General features: G+C 47.7%; 1 protein-coding gene across 1 annotated transcript; it reads right to left on the reverse strand.

Annotated features, from left to right (window-relative positions):
- Positions 1-3862: 3862 nt before the first annotated feature.
- On the reverse strand, positions 3863-13148 carry DEFB123 (defensin beta 123). Its single transcript, XM_007073535.2, has 3 exons — positions 13089-13148; positions 12620-12767; positions 3863-4100 (listed from the first exon to the last, which is right to left on the reverse strand). The coding sequence occupies exons 2-3, from the start codon at positions 12675-12677 to the stop codon at positions 3907-3909; spliced, it is 252 nt and encodes an 83-aa protein (XP_007073597.1). The 5' UTR covers positions 12678-12767; positions 13089-13148; the 3' UTR covers positions 3863-3906.
- Between the last annotated feature and the right edge of the window lie 4267 nt (positions 13149-17415).

The raw sequence follows: 17415 nt of genomic DNA on the forward strand, positions 1-17415 counted from the left end.
TTCCTCCAGGAAGACACGCATTTCATTGGTGTCTATTTCCCCCTAAGGCTAGGGGCTGGCTGTGCTTCACAAAGGAAAAGCAGACTATTCCTCCCTATAGAAGTTTCTAGCAAGAATACATGGAAATGTGAATACATGGAACGCTGCATGACCCATCCATTTACACTCTTGTAACCCTGCTCACAGCCTGGATGAAGTGACAGTCCTGTGCAGAACCGGGAGACTCCTCTCCTCCATGCCCTGGACACAGCCGATTGGACAAGAGGTGGGCACCTTCCCAAACCAACCTAATCCCCTAGGCTGGCCAGTGACCCTACGGGGTGGATTGGTACAAAGGGATTAACTGCATCAGTGAGATTCTGTTCCAGGAATTTTGGAACAGAATTGGGAAATACAGAGAATAAGCAGTTTATAACTGGAGCGGAAGCTGAAAGGGAGTGGGTGGTGGGAAGGGGGTGGGTTAGGCATAATCCGGGGAAGCAGAAGCTAAGAGTAAATAAAAGCGATTGGAAGAAAGGCAGACAAATCCTCTCCTTTAACACATAAATTGTTCCTGAACTTGTGTGTACTGTGCGTTTTAAGTTTATTTATTTTGAGGGAGAGAGAGAGAGAGAGAGAGAGAGAATCCCAAGCATGGTCCCTGCTTGAAAGTGCAAGCCTCAAGCTCATGAACCTTGAGATCATGACCTGAGCCGAAATCAAGAGTTGGAAGCTTAACTGTCTGAGCCACCCAGGCGCCCCACGAATTTGTGTTTTAAACACGAACATCGAAATATTGTGTGGCCTATCACATTGCCTCCCAAATCTCCTCTGGTATCTCGCTTCCCTTGCACACCAGGCTTTAGCCACATGGTCATTCTTTCAGCCTCTGGAACAAGCCACCTGCTGGCACAAAGGCCTAGGCGCATGCTGTTCTACCTGGAATCTTCTTAGGCAAACCCGCTCCCCACTCTTTGCAAGCATGGCTTGTCATCCTGCAGATCCCAGGTTAAATGTCACCTCCTCAGAGAGAGTCACTCCGACAGCTCGTGGAGGTCCACCTCCCTCGTGAGCCCCCCACCCCTTGTTCTCAATCACTGCCCTCTTCATAGCCCTTACTACCACATGCAATTATGAATTTATTTCTTGTTTCATGCCTTTTCCCTCTGCAGGTTGTAGACTCCACGACAACAAAGTTCACGTTTGTTTTATTTACTACCGTGTAACTAGACTAACCTGGAGCCCGACGCAGGGCTCGAACTCACGAACCGTGAAGTGAAGTCGGATGCTCAACCGACTGAGCCACCCAGGCGCCCCAGCAAATATTTATTATATGACTGAATGAACAAGTGAATATATGCTTTATGGGAATTATGGTTCAGTAGATCTAACATATGGTAAACAAAAAAAAACACACCAAAACCTTAGTTTCACAACAATTTAGATGCAATTTTCAATGGTACATTTCCAGCATCGCGTGCATGTTCATTAGTTTTGCTCTGTTTCTTCCTAATTTGAACCCACAGTCCAGTGAGCATGTGGTTGAGGCTCAGGCTTCACTGATCTGGCGTGCCTCATGATTTCCATTGCCTTCTCAACTATCGTCAGCTCAGGTGCCCGCTTCACTTCCCTGGTATCAACACTCTGCTTCCATGAATTCAACTAATATTTATTGCATACCTACTGTGTGCCAGGCATTATTCTAACTATTGAGGATTCAGCAGCCGACAAAACAGATAAATTCCTGCCCTGGGGAAAAACCCTTTTGTTGAGATGCCTTAGTGGAAAGTCATGGCTTCTCATTTACATTCATAGACCCAAAGGCCCTTGACCGAAATGGAGGCTGGGTCCCTTTGAGGAAGGACTCTGTAACAATGCCACAAGCACATACTGAAAATCTTTCTTCAGGCCAAGGGCACCTGTGGCCATTGGCCAGAGTGATTATGTATCTGGGAAAGGCAGTACCGTTTCTGAATTGACCCTAATAACTAGGGACCCAAAATGCCATCCATCAAAATTGGAGGATGTATGGAGGTCAGATGGTAGACTTTTTCGATCCAAGAATACCTTGTGGTTTGTCTGGTTTCTTTCATTCGGCATAATTATTTGGAGAACATCCATGTTGTAGCATGTATCAATAGTTCGTTGCTTTTTATTGCTGAGTAGTATTCCATTGTATGGATATACCACAACTTGTTGATCCATTCACCTGTTGCTGGACATTTAGAGTGTTTCCGGTTTGGGACTATTACAAATAAAGCTGCTGTGAACAATGGCATACAAGTCTTTGTGTGGACATATGCTTTCTTTTCTCCTGGGTAAATACCTAGGTGTTGAATGGTTGGATCATATGGTACATTAACCTTTTTGAGAAACGGTCCAGTGTTTTCAAAGTGGTTGCACTATTTTACATTCCCATGATATAATTTTCACATATTTTCTTCTCTAGGTCTTCATGACTGATTTCTCTTTTCCTTTTTTTTCTGGTCTTAAAAAATTAAAAAAAATTTTTTTTAATGTTTATGTATTTACTTTTGAGAGGGAGAGACAGAATGGGAGTGGGGGAGGGGCAGAGAAAGAGGGAGACACAGAATCCTAAGCGGGCTCCAGCCTTTGAGCTGTCAGCACAGAGCCCAATGCGGGGCTTGAACCCACAAACCGTGAGATCCTGACCTGAGCCAAGGTCGGACACTTAACTGACTGAGCCACCCAGGTGCCCCTCTGGTCTTAAAAATTTTAAGGTACTTAATGTTCACAGATTTTATTTCCTTTTTTAAAAACTTGATTCTTATTTGAGACTCAGAAATCAAAAGAATATTAAAAAATATATAAAGATATTATAAAAATAATAAGACAACAAACATCTCTATACCTACCATCCAGATAAAATAGTAGACTATTAGTATTACCCCTTCCAATTCTGGTATTCTTAGGGTTAACCATTATCCTCAATTTGTGCTTTATTGATTGTTTTACTATCAGTGTCTATGCCCCTAGCAAAACATTTGCTAATATGTGCACAATTTTAATCAAGTTCTAGAAAACGTTTTGTTAAAATTTTTATCAGACAGGACATCTGGGTGGCTCAGTTGGTTGAGTGACTGACTTTTGATTTTGGCTTGGGTCGTGATCCCAGGGTGGTGGGATTGAGCCTCTCGTTAGGCTCTGCACTGATCGTGGAGGCTGCTTGGGATTCTCTCTCTCCCTCTGCCCCATTCTCCGCTCGTGCTCTAAAATTAAAAAAAATTTTTTTTAATGTTTATTTTGAGAGAGAGAGAGAAAGCGAGCTGGTGAGAGGCAGAGAGAGAGAATCCCCAGCAGGCTCTGCACTCTGTCAGCACAGAGCCTGGCATGGGGGTAGATCTTATGAACTGTGAGATCACGACCTGAACAAAAATCAAGTTGGATGCTTAACTGACTGAGCCACCCAGGCACCCCTAAACGTTTTATTTTTAAATAATCTCTACGCCCAACTTGGGGCTGAACTTGCAACCCTGAGATCAAGAGTCACATGCCCTACCGACTGAGCCAGCCAGGTGCCCCAACTATTTTTATTCTTGATGATGGGTCCTAGTTTCCTTCTTCTGTGAATGTCTTTTAATTGCGTTTTTAAACATTTAGTGTTTATTTTTGAGACACACAGTGTGGGTGGGGGAGGGGCAGAGAGAGAGGGAGACACAGAATCCGAAGCAGGCTCCAGGCTCTGAGCTGTCAGCACAGAGCCCGACGCGGGGTTTGAACCCACGGACTGCAAGATCGTGACCTGAGCCGAAGTCGGATGCTCAACCGACTGAGCCACCCAGGCATCCCAATGATGAAAATATTTTGACGTCCTGGGCCACCTGTAAGGGGACTCTTGCAAACTAACAGGCAGACACAGAGATCAGCCACACATATTTATTGACAGAATTTAGGAATCTCCTGGGGTCAGACTGAGGGCAGCTTCATCTGCGTTTTCATGGCTTCAGGCTTCGAAGAACTTGACCACAGCTTTTCTCTTGGCTGGTACTTGGGCTTCACACAGCACAGTTTATTGTTTGTGCAGTAAACATAGATCCTTTCTTTCCTGGAGCATTTCTGGCGGCATCTGCCGTGAAGATTCCAGCATTTTTGGGTGCTGCCTGACACAAAAAAGAAAGAAGAATTGGGAGACAGCGTTAGTCCTGAGAAGCGCTATTAAAGCAGACGTGATAGAAGGTCCTCAGTTTCCCTTGCCTTTGACTTTGGCCTCCTTTTTTCTTTTTCTTTCCTTTTTTAAAAATGGTGCGGGGGCGCCTGGGTGGCTTGGTCGGTTAAGCGTCCGACTTCGGCTCAGGTCATGATCTCCCGGTCCGTGAGTTCGAGCCCCACGTCGGGCTCTGTGCTGACAGCTCAGAGCCTGGAGCCTGTTTCAGATTCTGTGTCTCCCTCTCTCTCTGCTCCTCCCCTGTTCATGCTCTGTCTCTCTCTGTCTCAAAAATGAATAAACGTTAAAAAAAAAAATTTAAAAAAAATGGTGCGAAAATACAAAGAACATATAAAACTTGCCAGTTTAAGCATTTTATTTTTATTTTTTTAAAGTTTGTTTATTTCTTTACATAATCTCCACACCCAACATGGGCTCGAACCCACGACCTTGAGATCAAGAGTCCTTGATCTGGCTCCTCTGACTGAGCCAGTCAGGTGCACCCTCCCCACATCCCCAGCATTTTAAAGTGTACAGTTCCAGGGGCATTAAGTACATTCGCAATGTCGTGCAAACATGACCACCATCTAGTTCCAGAACTTTCTAATCATCTCAAAGAGAAACTCTGCACCCCTCTCCTCAGTCCCAGGCAACCAACAATTTGCCCTCCTCTCTATAGATTTGCCTACGGTGGATATTTTATGCCAATGGAATCATATACAATGTGGCCTTTTGTGTCTGGCTTCTTTCACTCAGCATCATGTTTTCAGGATTCATCCATATTGGCTGTTTTTTTTGTTTTTGTTTTTATTTTTGGCTAACATTCCATCCCTCTCTTCATAATTCCATTCTTATTTTGTTTTGTTTTTGCCAAGTCCTATCATTAAGAAGGCAGTTATACTTAGGTTTTTTTCTTTGATGTAGTCGAGTACACATCACATAAAATGTACCCTCTTAACCATTTTTAAGTGTACAAGCTGTTACAGTCACCCCGTGTGCAGTCATCCCCACCATCCACCCCCGTAACTTTCCATCTTGTGAGACTGCAACTCTTACACTCATTAAACAGTAACTCCCATTCTCTCCTCCCCCGGTGCCCCTGGCAGCAACCCATCCATATTGTTTTCGGTGCCTTTCCTGGCCCAGAATCTTGACCAACCAACAAACTGCAAGGCTTACGAACACAGCTCTCGAAGTGTTCTGACAGTTTGGGGGGTAGGATGGCACCAGCAGCCTCAACTTAGAGGCACAAAAATCTGGAACAACTTTGCTATTCCAACCACAAGTTTTTGTTTCTTTGTTTTTAAGTTTTTATTTATATATTTTGAGAGAGAGAGAGAGAGCAAGCAGGGGAGGGGCAGAGAGAAAGGGAGACAGGGAATCCTAAGCAGGCTCCACACATCAGCACAGAGCCCCACGCAGGGCTCGAATTCACGAGATCATGATCTGAGCAGAAAGCAAGAGTCGGATGCTTAACCCAGTGAGCCACCCAGGTGCTCCTTTAATTATCTTTTAAAATTTCTTTTGAACCTTGAACAAACCGCCACCACAAGAACCGGGTTCTGAAAAAGTCTATTGAGAGAAATCTGTCGTGTTATGGAGACCCGAAGATGGGTAACTGGTGTTTCTAGACTATCTGAAATGGAGCTTGGGGGAAAATGGGACCCATCACAGGAAAGAAAACTTATAAACTATTCTAAGACAACATGTGGAGAAGTTTTAACTGATTATGAGGGTAGCTTTAGTGTATGTCCTACCTGCCAGCTTCATAACCCTGGAAAAACAGGAAAAGTGGGTCATGAAAAGGACCCACTGTCTCAGGGACTCTTTATACAGCCCCCTAGATCTCAAGGATTTGAATATGGACTCACTATTCTCCGCCTTTTCTGTGAAGGACTAGATGCTTTTTCTTGCCAGGAGGCAACAGCATTTCCTGTGACTAAAAACACTTGTAGTTTGTCTTTTCCTATTTGAGAAGCCCTATTTGCCTGTCTAATGACCAGAGTGCTCTTTTTACTGGGACTTTAATTAAGGAATGGTAATTTTGCCAAAAATCATGCTGCCCTTATCATTTCTCAACCCTCATAAGAAATAGAAAGGACTCAACATAAATTAAAATGAAAACCTGCTAAACTGACAGAAGACTTCATAAGGTCTTGAAGAGCCTAAGAGACTCATAATTTGTTCGTGGGTCTAAGGTTTATTGTTTCTTCCCCCAGAGAATTGTAAAGGGCCACAATGTGTTGCCCAGCTCTTTTCCCTTTCCTTGCTGCACAGCTGGATTAAGTTGGAACAATTTATTGCCTTTTTAAATGTTTATTTATTTTTGAGAAAGAGAGAGAGGGAGAGAGACAGAGAGACAGAGCATGAGCAGGGGAGGGGCAGAGAGAGAGAGAGGGAGACACAGAATCCGAAGCAGGCTCCAGGCTCCGAGCTGTTAACACAGAGCCCGATGTGGGGCTTGAACCCATAAATCGTGAGATCATGACCTGAGCTGAAGTCGGACGCTTAACCGACTGAACCACCCAAGCGCCCCTGATTTATTGCCTTTTTATCAGGAGTCAAACTCTCGCTCTTGACCTCAGTGGTTGGGGATGAGTACACTTGTCTGTAACACATCCCTTCTCATGTGGTGATGAAGAGAGAGCTGGACCACTTGGAACCAAGCTAACTTGGCTCACCGGCACTGGGGGTAGGTTTCATGCTATGGCAATTTCTAGAGCAACAGTCTACTGGAGAAGTTCAGTGGAGTGCCTGAGTCTTCCACATGCTCATTCGTGAAGTCACTTGAGCCGCTGACAATGTCACTAAAAATAATTCCATAGTCACTTGATGATCCTAGGAATTCCAGAAAACTGTTGTCCGCCATCAGCTGGCATTAGACATCATCCTTCCATGTGAGGAAGCCACATGCACATTTCCCAGAAACGTTTCTAGTGTGTGTGTGTGTGCGTGTGTGTGTATGTGTGTGTGTGTGTGTGTGTGTGTGTGTGTGTGTAAATGCATCCACGGAGGCAACCGACCAAAGCTGAACAATATAGTGTGTGTGTGTGTGTGTGTGTGTGTGTGTGTGTGTAAATGCATCCACGGAGGCAACCAACCAAAGCTGAACAATATAGTGTGACCTCTGGGACCCATGAATTTGCTTCTGGTGGCTTTTCCTGGGTATTACCAATAAGACTCTGGTCCTGGGTGCACTCTTCTGTTAGTGATGCGTTTTCTCCTGATAGGAACACCACTCAGTAAGTGTGCCCTATCATGTCTAAGCAAGACCCCTTTGAATAGGCGCTATTAATATGAACTCATGAGGTATTTTATATGTATTCAGTGTGTTGATTTTCCCACTTGGCTCTGTCTACTGAAAAGATGTGAAATGAAGGACCAATTTAATAGCATTGAATACCTCTAGCAACTAGATCATGGTTCTGAAATACCATTTTCCTACTAAAAAAAAAAAAAAAAAAAGTCCGAGCTTCTCAAAAAAATGGAGAATTCAAGATCTGGGGCAAGAGTTGTACAAGATGAGCCTAGAATATCTTGTCACGCCAGATAACCAGTTATGAGCCAGTGAAACTGCTTTTTGTCACCTAACAAAAGGACAAAGTCTCAAATCACATCTGTCTGAAACTTTGTATTTGAAATCATATCGGCAAGACTGGAACATTCCATACTTTTCTGAGGAGCCAGTCTTTCAACACAGAAAAGTAGCCTTGATTTCAGAGCCAAGGGCAGAGTGTCAGAGAAAGGGTTTCAGGATATGAAATTCCACATCTCTCTTAATTTTGTATTTCCCATGGAAATGGGACCCTGAATCCATTTCTCAGCCTCGGCCTGATGTAAACTGCTTTGCACAAGAAGTCTATCAAACACTCCTTCACAGAGAAAGACAAATACCATATGATTTCGCTCATATGTGGAATTTAAGAAACAAAATAGATGAATATAGGGAAGGGGAAAAAAAAAGAGGGAGGCAAACCATAAGAGATTCTTAACTATAGAGAACAAACTGAGGGGAGATGGGGGGTGGGCTAAATGGGTGATGGGCATTAAGGAGGGCACTTGTCGGGATGAGCACTGGGTGTTATACGTAAGTGACGAATCACTAAATTCTACTCGTGAAACCAACATTACCCTGTATGCTAACCAACGAGAGTTTGAATAAAAACTTGAAACAAAACAAAAACACAACTTCATTGACATTTTACCTCAACTCTGTCTTTCTCCTTAATCTTTAGAAACCCTAAACCTTTAGAAACCCAGAAAAACCGCCAAGCATTTATTCTTTCTTATATAAGCTGTACCACTGAGTAACCAAATAGTAGAGGATGAGTATCTTTATTATTTCAGCATAATAAATTTCCAGCTAACTAGTGACAGTCACATAATAGAATGCCACCATGTTGCAATGCCCAAAAAATTAACGTAACTGGGCTTTGAGCATCAACTCAAAGTTACGAGCATCAGCTACCGTTTGCCCATTAACCGTAAATGTCATTAAAAGAGAGACAACCAAGATATCATGTGCCTCCTGATGAAAGAACCTTATTAGCATCAAAAGTTTGCCAAAAATGATAGAACCTGAGCCTGGTCAAACCTCTGGACCCACGTACCAATTTTCAGGAAATACAGAGGTCATAGGAATACACTGAACTTCACCTTGAGTATGCCATCAGCAAAATCTGTGCCGTGGGAAACCGTAGGTCAAATGACCCAACAGATAAGTTATAAAGACAAGAAAGGGATCTCAAGAAACATTGGATTTTCAAAGTGGGCGTGTCAAAAATAGGGTCTCTAGGGATGCATCCTTAGCAAGGGAAGTATACAGAAATGGCAAAGAATTGTTTTAACTATTTTTTATTTATCTGTGTTTTTGAGAGACAGCGTGCATGTGCGGGGGCGGCGAGGGGGGATAAGGTAGAGAGAGAGGGAAGGAGAGAGAGAATCCCAAGCAGGTTCCGTGCTGTCAGCACAGAGCCTGACGCGGGGCTCGATCTCACAAACTTGAGGTCATGACCTGAGTCGAAATCAAGAGTCGGTTGCTTCACTGGCTGAGTCACCCAGGTGCCTCTGGTCGTTACAACTCCTGGCAAGGGTGAGGGGAAAGACGGCCTCATACACTCTATTTTGGCCTCTCTGGAGGCTACTTAGCAAAAAACTCAACAACATCTTAAAACTGTGCACAGTTTTTACCCAGCCATCTCCTTTCTAGATGTCTGTCCTAGGGAAATACTCACAGGTACAGACTGAGAAGCCGATTCGCTCGAGATGCCACTCTAAACAAGTGAGAGATAGGTGCCTGCCCTCAGAGGACTTCCGGTTTAGCCACCAGATGTTTGATTGCCCAGGGTTGTAATGACAGTTATAAAGGAGGTGCTCTGGCTGCCGTGAGGAGAGATAACGTGGGTATCACAGAGGAAGTGTAGGCGACATGTCCCCCCCGCCCCCACCCAAACCTAATTTCTGCTGGGTTCTTGGGCTTTATAGGTATGTCCTGAATTTCCACTGAATTTCCAATCTCCTGAATTTCTTTATATATATGTCCTGAGCCTAACTTTACTATTTTGAACATATTAAAGTGGTATATATTTCATTCCCCTTTAATCATGAGACCCCCCCCCCCACCTTGGTTGCCAAAAAGCAGAATCGGGCTGCTTCTGGGCTTTCGGGGAACGGGATGCAACAGAGATAGAATGACAGTCCTTGTTTCGCTGACATGAGATGAGTTGTTTTAGTTCATGGCAAGACAATGATCTCTAAAACCCAAATGTATCAGAAAGGGTCAGGGGGTTCCAATTTCAAAGAGCTCCTTTAGATATTAGGTGACCTGGTGGAGTCAGATAAAACCACCTGACCGTAAGCCATGAGAGGTAAAGGCTGAGGGTCCAGCTAAAGAAACTTCTACCCAGTCTCTATTACCAGTGGGAAGTAGAGGGAAGTGCTCTCCCCAGGGGAAACTGGGTGCTTAAATCGACGTCGTGTGTCTCCCTTTGCTCTGTTGTGGCATAAAATAGATCCAGAAGACCCCCAAGTTTCCTTGTGTCTGTCTGGTGGAGATGAGAAAACGAGGCTGAGAGCCTGAGGGACCTGCCAAGAGTAGCCCCTGATGCAGAAGGTGGTGTGTGCGAGGGGCGAACAGTCTAAACCTGGGGACCAGATCGAAGACAGCTGAGGTGAAGGGCTCAGTCGGTGGGGCTCCCCACAGGACCGAGAGCTTCCGTCAGCCATGGGATCCAGTACACTGCAAGTGCCAGAACATTCCCTGGCCACTCAATGAGGGACCTTGTCACCGAAGTCAATGAAGTCCTAGCACAGGGTTGCCTTGGTTCTTCATGCTCCTGCCCCAGGGCCTTTGCACTTGATATTCCCTTCAGCTTGAATGTTGTCCCCCACAAATCCACATAGCTCACACCTTGTCCTCCCTCAGATCGCAGTGAGGCATTTCGTGGGCACCCCTTTGAGATGGCAAACCTCCCTCCCCCTGGTACTCACTATCCCCTCCCAGCCCATGCTGCTCATATACTTAGCAGCTGCCCTTACGTCTATTTCGCTTATGTCTTTAAACCTTTTCTGCCTCCCTCAATGGAATGTAAGCTCAAGAGGACCAGAAATTTTGCTCACCTTGTTTTGTTCTGATTTGCTCACTGCTCCCCGCCCCCCGTCCCCCTCCCCCAACCTATCACCGTGCCCAGGACATGAAATCCATTCAACCATGTTTACTGAATAAACCGATTAATTCCTTCATGACCTATCGCACCACCTTCTCCTAAACCCAGATGCTGTCCGAGGAAGGGGAGGGGGGAGGGCGGGAGAGAAGAAGGAAGAAATGCTGGCAGACCGAGTAGCTGCTCCAAAGAGACTGCACTGACTTGGAAAGCCGATTTCACCCTGAAAAGACGAGAACGAGTTGTAAGTGCTGACGTTCGGCGCAGCCCCTGATGATGGGTCCTGCTCTTCGTGACTGTTTTGCCGGCGGGATGGGGGTTCCCGGGAAAACTCAGATGGGTTGTGGAAAATAAAGAAGCTGCACTGTGTCGCACGCCGACGTTTCGGCGTGTTCCATGCGTGCCATTGTTGTAGCAGTTTGAGAGAGGAGGAGGTTGAAATGCCGAGCAACCCATCCGCTTGCCGGAGGTCAGGGGGTTAGAAAGCGGTGGGCATTCTCCCCCCCCCCCGGGGCATTTTCCCCCCTTACCCTCCCCCGGGGCATTCCCCCCCCAAGGGCATTCTCCCCCCCCCCCCAAGGGCATTCTCCCCCCCAACCCCGGTTCTGAGGCTTTCCTCTTTGCCCTGTGCCGCGTGGTGTGACAGACATTTGCCACCGGCAGATACAAGGACTGAGGTCAGCTTGGCTGAGGAAATTCACATATTCTGGCCCTGCAGAAAGGTTAGGAGAAAGCCTGGGTGTGGGTAGAAGCTTCCGCGGGCTGGGCGGGCTGGGCGGGAGGGGCCCCATAGCCAGGCTGGGGGTGGTCGAATGGGCACATCTGACCATGGCCCCCCTCCCGTTAGCCTCCCCATGGCTCCCTCACCTGGCAGTCAAGGCCGGACCTGGACCTTGAATGCTTCCTCCGCTTTCCCCCCGGCCGGGCCCCTAACCCACTCAACCGTGTGCCAGTTGCCTGAAGGCGCCACGCTCTCTCCCACGGCTGGACCTTCCGCATAAGCTGATTTCTGCCTGAGATGCCCTTTCTGCATCCTTCTCCTCGCCTTTCCCTTCTAATCTCCGCATACGTTTCGGGACACAGGGTACCCCTTCAGGAGGACTCTCCTGGCCCTCAGACTGGGCTGGCCCCCCCATGTGCACCTCAGACCCTTAGAGCCCCTCTGTCTCATGTCACTTCGGGTTGTCAATTCTCTTGTCTCTTGTCTCCCCTGGGGACTGTTTTGTAAAACGTTGCCTTCTCCTCCTTCTCTTGCCCACCCTTTCCTTTTTTTTTCCCCCTATATATGAAATTTATTGTCAAATTGGTTTCCATACAACACCCAGTGCTCATCCCAAAAGGTGCCCTCCTCAATACCCATCACCCACCCTCCCCTCCCTCCCACCCCCCATCAACCCTCAGTTTGTTCTCAGTTTTCAAGAGTCTCTTATGCTTTGGCTCTCTTCCACTCTAACCTCTTTTTTTTTTCCCTTCCCCTCCCCCATGGGTTTCGGTTAACTTTCTCAGGATCCACATAAGAGTGAAACCATATGGTATCTGTCTTTCTCTGTATTCTTGCCCCCCCCCCTTCCATTCTTTCTCACATGCCAGGCCACCTGCACCTGCTCCTGGGGAGAGAGAGCAGGGATGGATAGGGTGGCTGAGCAAGAAACTCTGGATGTCTGGTTGGTACCTAAGATCTGGCACCTGCTGCCGGCCAGGGAGCCTCCTCCATGTGGTTCCAAAAGGGAAGGTCTTGAGGCCAGGAGCCTGGGGACGCCATGAGCCGGCCTCAGTCTCCACACCCTGCCCCTCCCCAAGAGGCCCAGGTTACCTGGAGTGAGCTGGGACAGGAGCAGCAGGGCGGCCAGAGTCAGCGAGAGGAGCTTCATGGCTGGAAGTGGCCCAAGGTGAGGCTGCGGGTCCGATGCGACAGCAAAGCTAATGGGGCAGGGCTCCGGCCTCTCTGGCGGTCGGTCCCTCTGTTCAACCGGAAGGATGTCACCCGCACGTGCCCTCAGCCACCCACGGGTTCGGCCCCCGCGCTGCCCGAGCCCAGGGTGTGCAGCCATATACTACGGGCTGGCAAGGTCAGCGGGGCGGGGGCGGGGAGGGGGGCAGGCAATCAGGTCCAAGGTCCTTCCAAGGGGCTCTAAACACCCCCCCCCCCCGCACCGAGGGCCAGCCAGGGGGCGCCACGCACGTGGAGCCCAGAGGGGCCGGGAAGGCCTCACAGAGAAGGTGGTGGCACCTGCAGAGGGGTGCACCCGTGTCCCGGGCGGAGAAGTCCGCCCAGGGCTTACCCTGGTGTGGAAAATGAGAAACGCGACCCAGCTGGAACGAAACCCGGACGACCGTGGGGAGAGACGAAGCCCCAGCACCAGCCTGGCGGTGCTCTCAGCTAACCCAGCGCTAACCCTGCAGTGGACCTCACCCCCAGGGCCACGTCGTCTGCACCCGGGGCTGAGCCCCTCCTCCAGAGGCCCAAGGACCAGCTGTTGGGGTCCCTACTCTGAACTCCCGGATCTGGAAAGCCCATCGTCTCCCTTCAGTTCCTGTAGTCACTCTTGTCTGTTTTCAGGGTCCTCCTGTTCTTTCAGCCTTCCAGCAACGTGTGACCAGTTCCCTCCCTTGAAAATCCCGCGTGGTTTCCATTTCCTAACTGGAGGCTACTTGATGTAGACCTCAAGGGTGTAAGAGCGTAGATAGGGTTTACGAGACAAAAATGACCTGAGAACCATTGACAAAGGGGCCACATAGGAGGTTGAAGACTGAAAATAGGCAAAAGAGTGAGGTCAGTAAGTGTAAACGACCCCTTCTAGAACCTTGATGAGGAAGAGGAGACAGTGGGGAGGAAGGGTCTCGGTGCCTAAAGCCTGGAAATCCACCACGGGGGTGTTCATTTCTGTTAAGGAGGGTTATCTATCTATCTATCTATCATCTGTGTATCTGCATTATCTATGTATCTATGTATCTGTCTATATTTTTGAGAGAGAGAGAGGGAGGGAGGGGGGCAGAGAGAGAGAAATTTAAGCAAGCCTCATGGTCAGCGCTGAGCCCTACCTGGGGCTGGATCTCACCACCCTGGGATCATGACCTGAGTGGAAATCAAGAGTCTGACACTCAACCGACTGGGCCACCCAAGCGCCCCCAAGGAGGCTCATCTTTTTATTTTATGTATTTATGTATTTATTTATTTATTTTTAATTTTTTTTAACGTTTATTTATTTTTGAGACAGAGAGAGACAGAGCATGAACGGGGGAGGGGCAGAGAGAGAGGGAGACACAGAATCGGAAGCAAGCTCCAGGCTCTGAGCCGTCAGCCCAGAGCCCGACGCGGGGCTCGAACTCGCGGACCGTGAGATCGTGACCTGAGCTGAAGTCGGACGCTTAACCGACTGAGCCACCCAGGCGCCCCGGAGGCTCATCTTTTTAAACATGTGTCAGTTGAGGTTCAATCTGGGAAGCAGAGCTACGATCAGTATTATGGTCCAATTGTAAGAATTGGACTCTATTCAATTGCAGAAAGACCTAGGAAAGTAAAGATCTGTTCAGGACATTGGTGGGGTCGCTAAGGGAGCTGGTGTAGAAGTCGTGAAAAATCATGGACAAAAATACGAATAGACCATTCACAAAAAAGATTTAGAAGGCTCTTGAGCGTGTGAAAAGATACTCAATTTCACTCATAGTTGGAATTTAAAGAAAATCTGTTGTTTTTTGTTGAAATATGTTCAAATCCTAACCCCAAGTACCTGTGAGTGCGGCTTATCTGGACTTATCTGGACTTACAGGGTCTTTGCAGATGTAATCCAGTTAATAAAGTGAAGTTTTCCCGGATCAGACTGGGCCTTCGAAGAAGAGAGAAAGGAGGGAAAGTTGGGCAGAGACACTCAGGGAGAAACCGCGTGACAAAGGAAGCAGGGATTGGAGGGGACACTGCTGCAGGCCGAGGGACACCAGCAGCCAGAAGTTAGGAGAGAAGCGTAGGACAGACTTCTCCTCTGAGCCCCCAAGGAGGAAGTGACCCTGCCAACACTTTGGTTTTAAAATTCTAGTCTCCAGAACTGTGAGAGAAGAAAATTTCTGTTAAGTCCCCCGGGTTGTGGTTCTTTGTTATCACAATCCTGGGAAACGGATACATCATCCTACCCAGGCACCAATGTATCTTTAGGTGTTTGCCACAGTGAACAACGAACATTGCGGTCTCTGCCCAAATGGAAACATCGGTGCCCTTGTTCCTCCTCCTTTCCTAAAGAAAAAAAATCTGCTACAGGCCACGTAGGCGAGCAAACTCTTAACGTATTCACTTGCTTTCTTTTGGACATCGAATTCACCTCTGGAGAAAGAAAAAAGAAGAAAAATGTATTGCACGTCCCATAGCCCACCTGCCCCCGTCTCCAACTCCGGCCAAAGAAATTATTGAAAAGAAGACATTTCTGCTGCATCTTTATTTTTTAAATTTTATTTCTTAAATGTTTATTTATTTTTGGGAGAGAGAGAGAGAGTGTGTGTGTGAGCAAGGAAGGGGCAGAGAGAGAGGGAGACACAGCATCTGAAGCAGGCTCCAGGCTCTGAGCTGTCAGCACAGAGCCTGATGCGGGGCTGGAACTCACGGACCGCGAGATCATGACCTGAGCCGAAGTCAGCCACTCAACCGACTGAGCCACCCAGGCGCCCTCTGCTGCATCTTTAAAATCTTGAATAAATATTGAAGTCACATACACTAGATGTTAATGTTGAGTAATGCCAGAAGTGGGACCCCGGTGCCCTCTGGACAACACAGAAACCTCTAAAGCTGAATGTCATCGTGGTCTGGCCGCCATCAAGAGTCTATGAAGCCAACTGTGAGAAGAGATTGTGGGCTGGTGTTGGTAGCGGTAATGAAGGGCAATTTATAGCTTTCCCAGAAAGATACCCAGGCTGGGGTGCCTTCCTTAAAACGTTTACCTGGGTCTCCACAACCTTGTTGGGGGTGCTGATGTTGTCAAAGGCAGTATCTGCCAGGGGCCACGTGGGCACTGTGGCCTGGGAGCCCATGTGGCACCTTGAGATGACAAGGAAACCAAGAGAGTCATGGGCAGGCAGCCTGGTCTTTACCGCCAACCCGGGAGTTCCAGAACTCCTCAAAACAAGACCCCTCTTCCCTCTCAGGATTCCATCGACCACCCGTACCGCTTGTTCCAGGCAAAAGGGAAAAGACAGGACCAGATATCTGTTGCGAAGTTAGGTAGATGGTTCCCTTGGACAACCCTGGCGGCTTCAGGCTGAAGAGACTTGCTTTCAGAACGCCTGGGCGCTGCTGAGGCTGTTGCCGAGCCGGGCTAGAAGGCTGGAGTCGGAGGGTGTCTTCTGTCTGGACCAGAAGGGACTTGCATGGGCGTTCCCTCCAGGGCAGTGAGGAGTTGAGGCTGGTCAGTTGCTGTTCGCTCCATTCTCAACTGTGACATTGCCCCAGGACCTCCCAGTTCCCCAAGGACAGATGAGAAATTCCTTCTCAATAGTGGTGGACATCCAGTGCTGGCTTATTTGTGGGGCCCCTTTGTGGGTCCTTTGGAGGCATGCTGAGGGATGCATATACCAGACTGTTCCCAAAAGTGAGTGATGAACTCTCTGGCTGACTTCGCATGACCTCTCCCAGCTCCTGCTTCTGGGGACTTTTTTTTTTTGCCTTGGCAGGAAATCCTCTTTGGTCAAGGGTGTCCCATCAGGAGGGTTTGAGTGTGACTTGGTCACCGACTTGTTCCATCTCCCTAACAAAGCACTTCGTATGAACAATGGTAACTAAACTCAGGGACTATGTGTTGGAATTCGCTTTCCTCAGGAAATGTCACGAACTCCTCTTTTGGCCCGTCTGGTACCAGATGGCTGCATCGCAGTTTACTTACCCAGGCCTCTCTCTGTGTGGACACCGTGGTTGTTTCTGATTGTCTGCATTGTAGACACCGCTGTGATAAACATTACTGTAATTCTAATCCCATTATTACTTGTGACAGTCAAGGTTAATTCAGGAAAACAAACTATGCCAGATATTTCCACGAAGGGGACGGATAGAAAGAATTGGTTAAACAGGTATTTGCGAATTGACAAAGGGAAAGGGGATGTTGCAGCGACACAAATATAGCAATTGCTGGATGCAGCTTCGGCCCCGAAGGCTGAGGGAATAAAAGAAGGAGGTTGGATGGGGCGCTTGGGTGGCTCAGTTGGTTAAGCGTCTGACTCTGGATTTGGGCTCAGGTCCTGATCTCATGGTTCGTGGGTTCGAGCCCCACGTCGGGCTCTGAGCTGGCAGTGTGGAGCCTGCTCTTCATTCTCTCTCTTCCCACCTCTCTCTGCCCCTCCATGCTCACGTATGTTCTCTCTCAAAATAAATAAGTAAACAAACTTTATTTAAAAAGAAGGAGGTTGGGAGTATTAGCTCGGAAAACCCCACAGGGTTGGGACCTAGACATTGAGGGAAAGGAATTTCCTAGTTTCCAGAGCTCAGAGGAGATGTTTTGCAGATCAGGGACTCTGACCTATGAGTAAGGGCACTAGCCGGTGCCGTGCCTCTAAGAGAACCTAGAGAGGCCTGTGTTAGGAGTGCACGTCACAAAATATGGAAAACTCAATAACGAGAAAGCAAACAACTTG

This window comes from Panthera tigris, chromosome A3 (assembly GCF_018350195.1).
Source record: "Panthera tigris isolate Pti1 chromosome A3, P.tigris_Pti1_mat1.1, whole genome shotgun sequence".
NCBI lineage: Eukaryota > Metazoa > Chordata > Mammalia > Carnivora > Felidae > Panthera > Panthera tigris.

Coding starts and splice junctions, on each gene's coding strand:
- DEFB123 (XM_007073535.2), bottom strand. CDS start 12,677: ATGAAGCTCCTCTCGCTGACTCTGGCCGCCCTGCTGCTCCTGTCCCAG. Junction 4,101..12,619: donor CCTGTCCCAGCTCACTCCAG/GTAACCTGGGCC, acceptor TTTTTGTGTCAG/GCAGCACCCAAAAATGCTGG.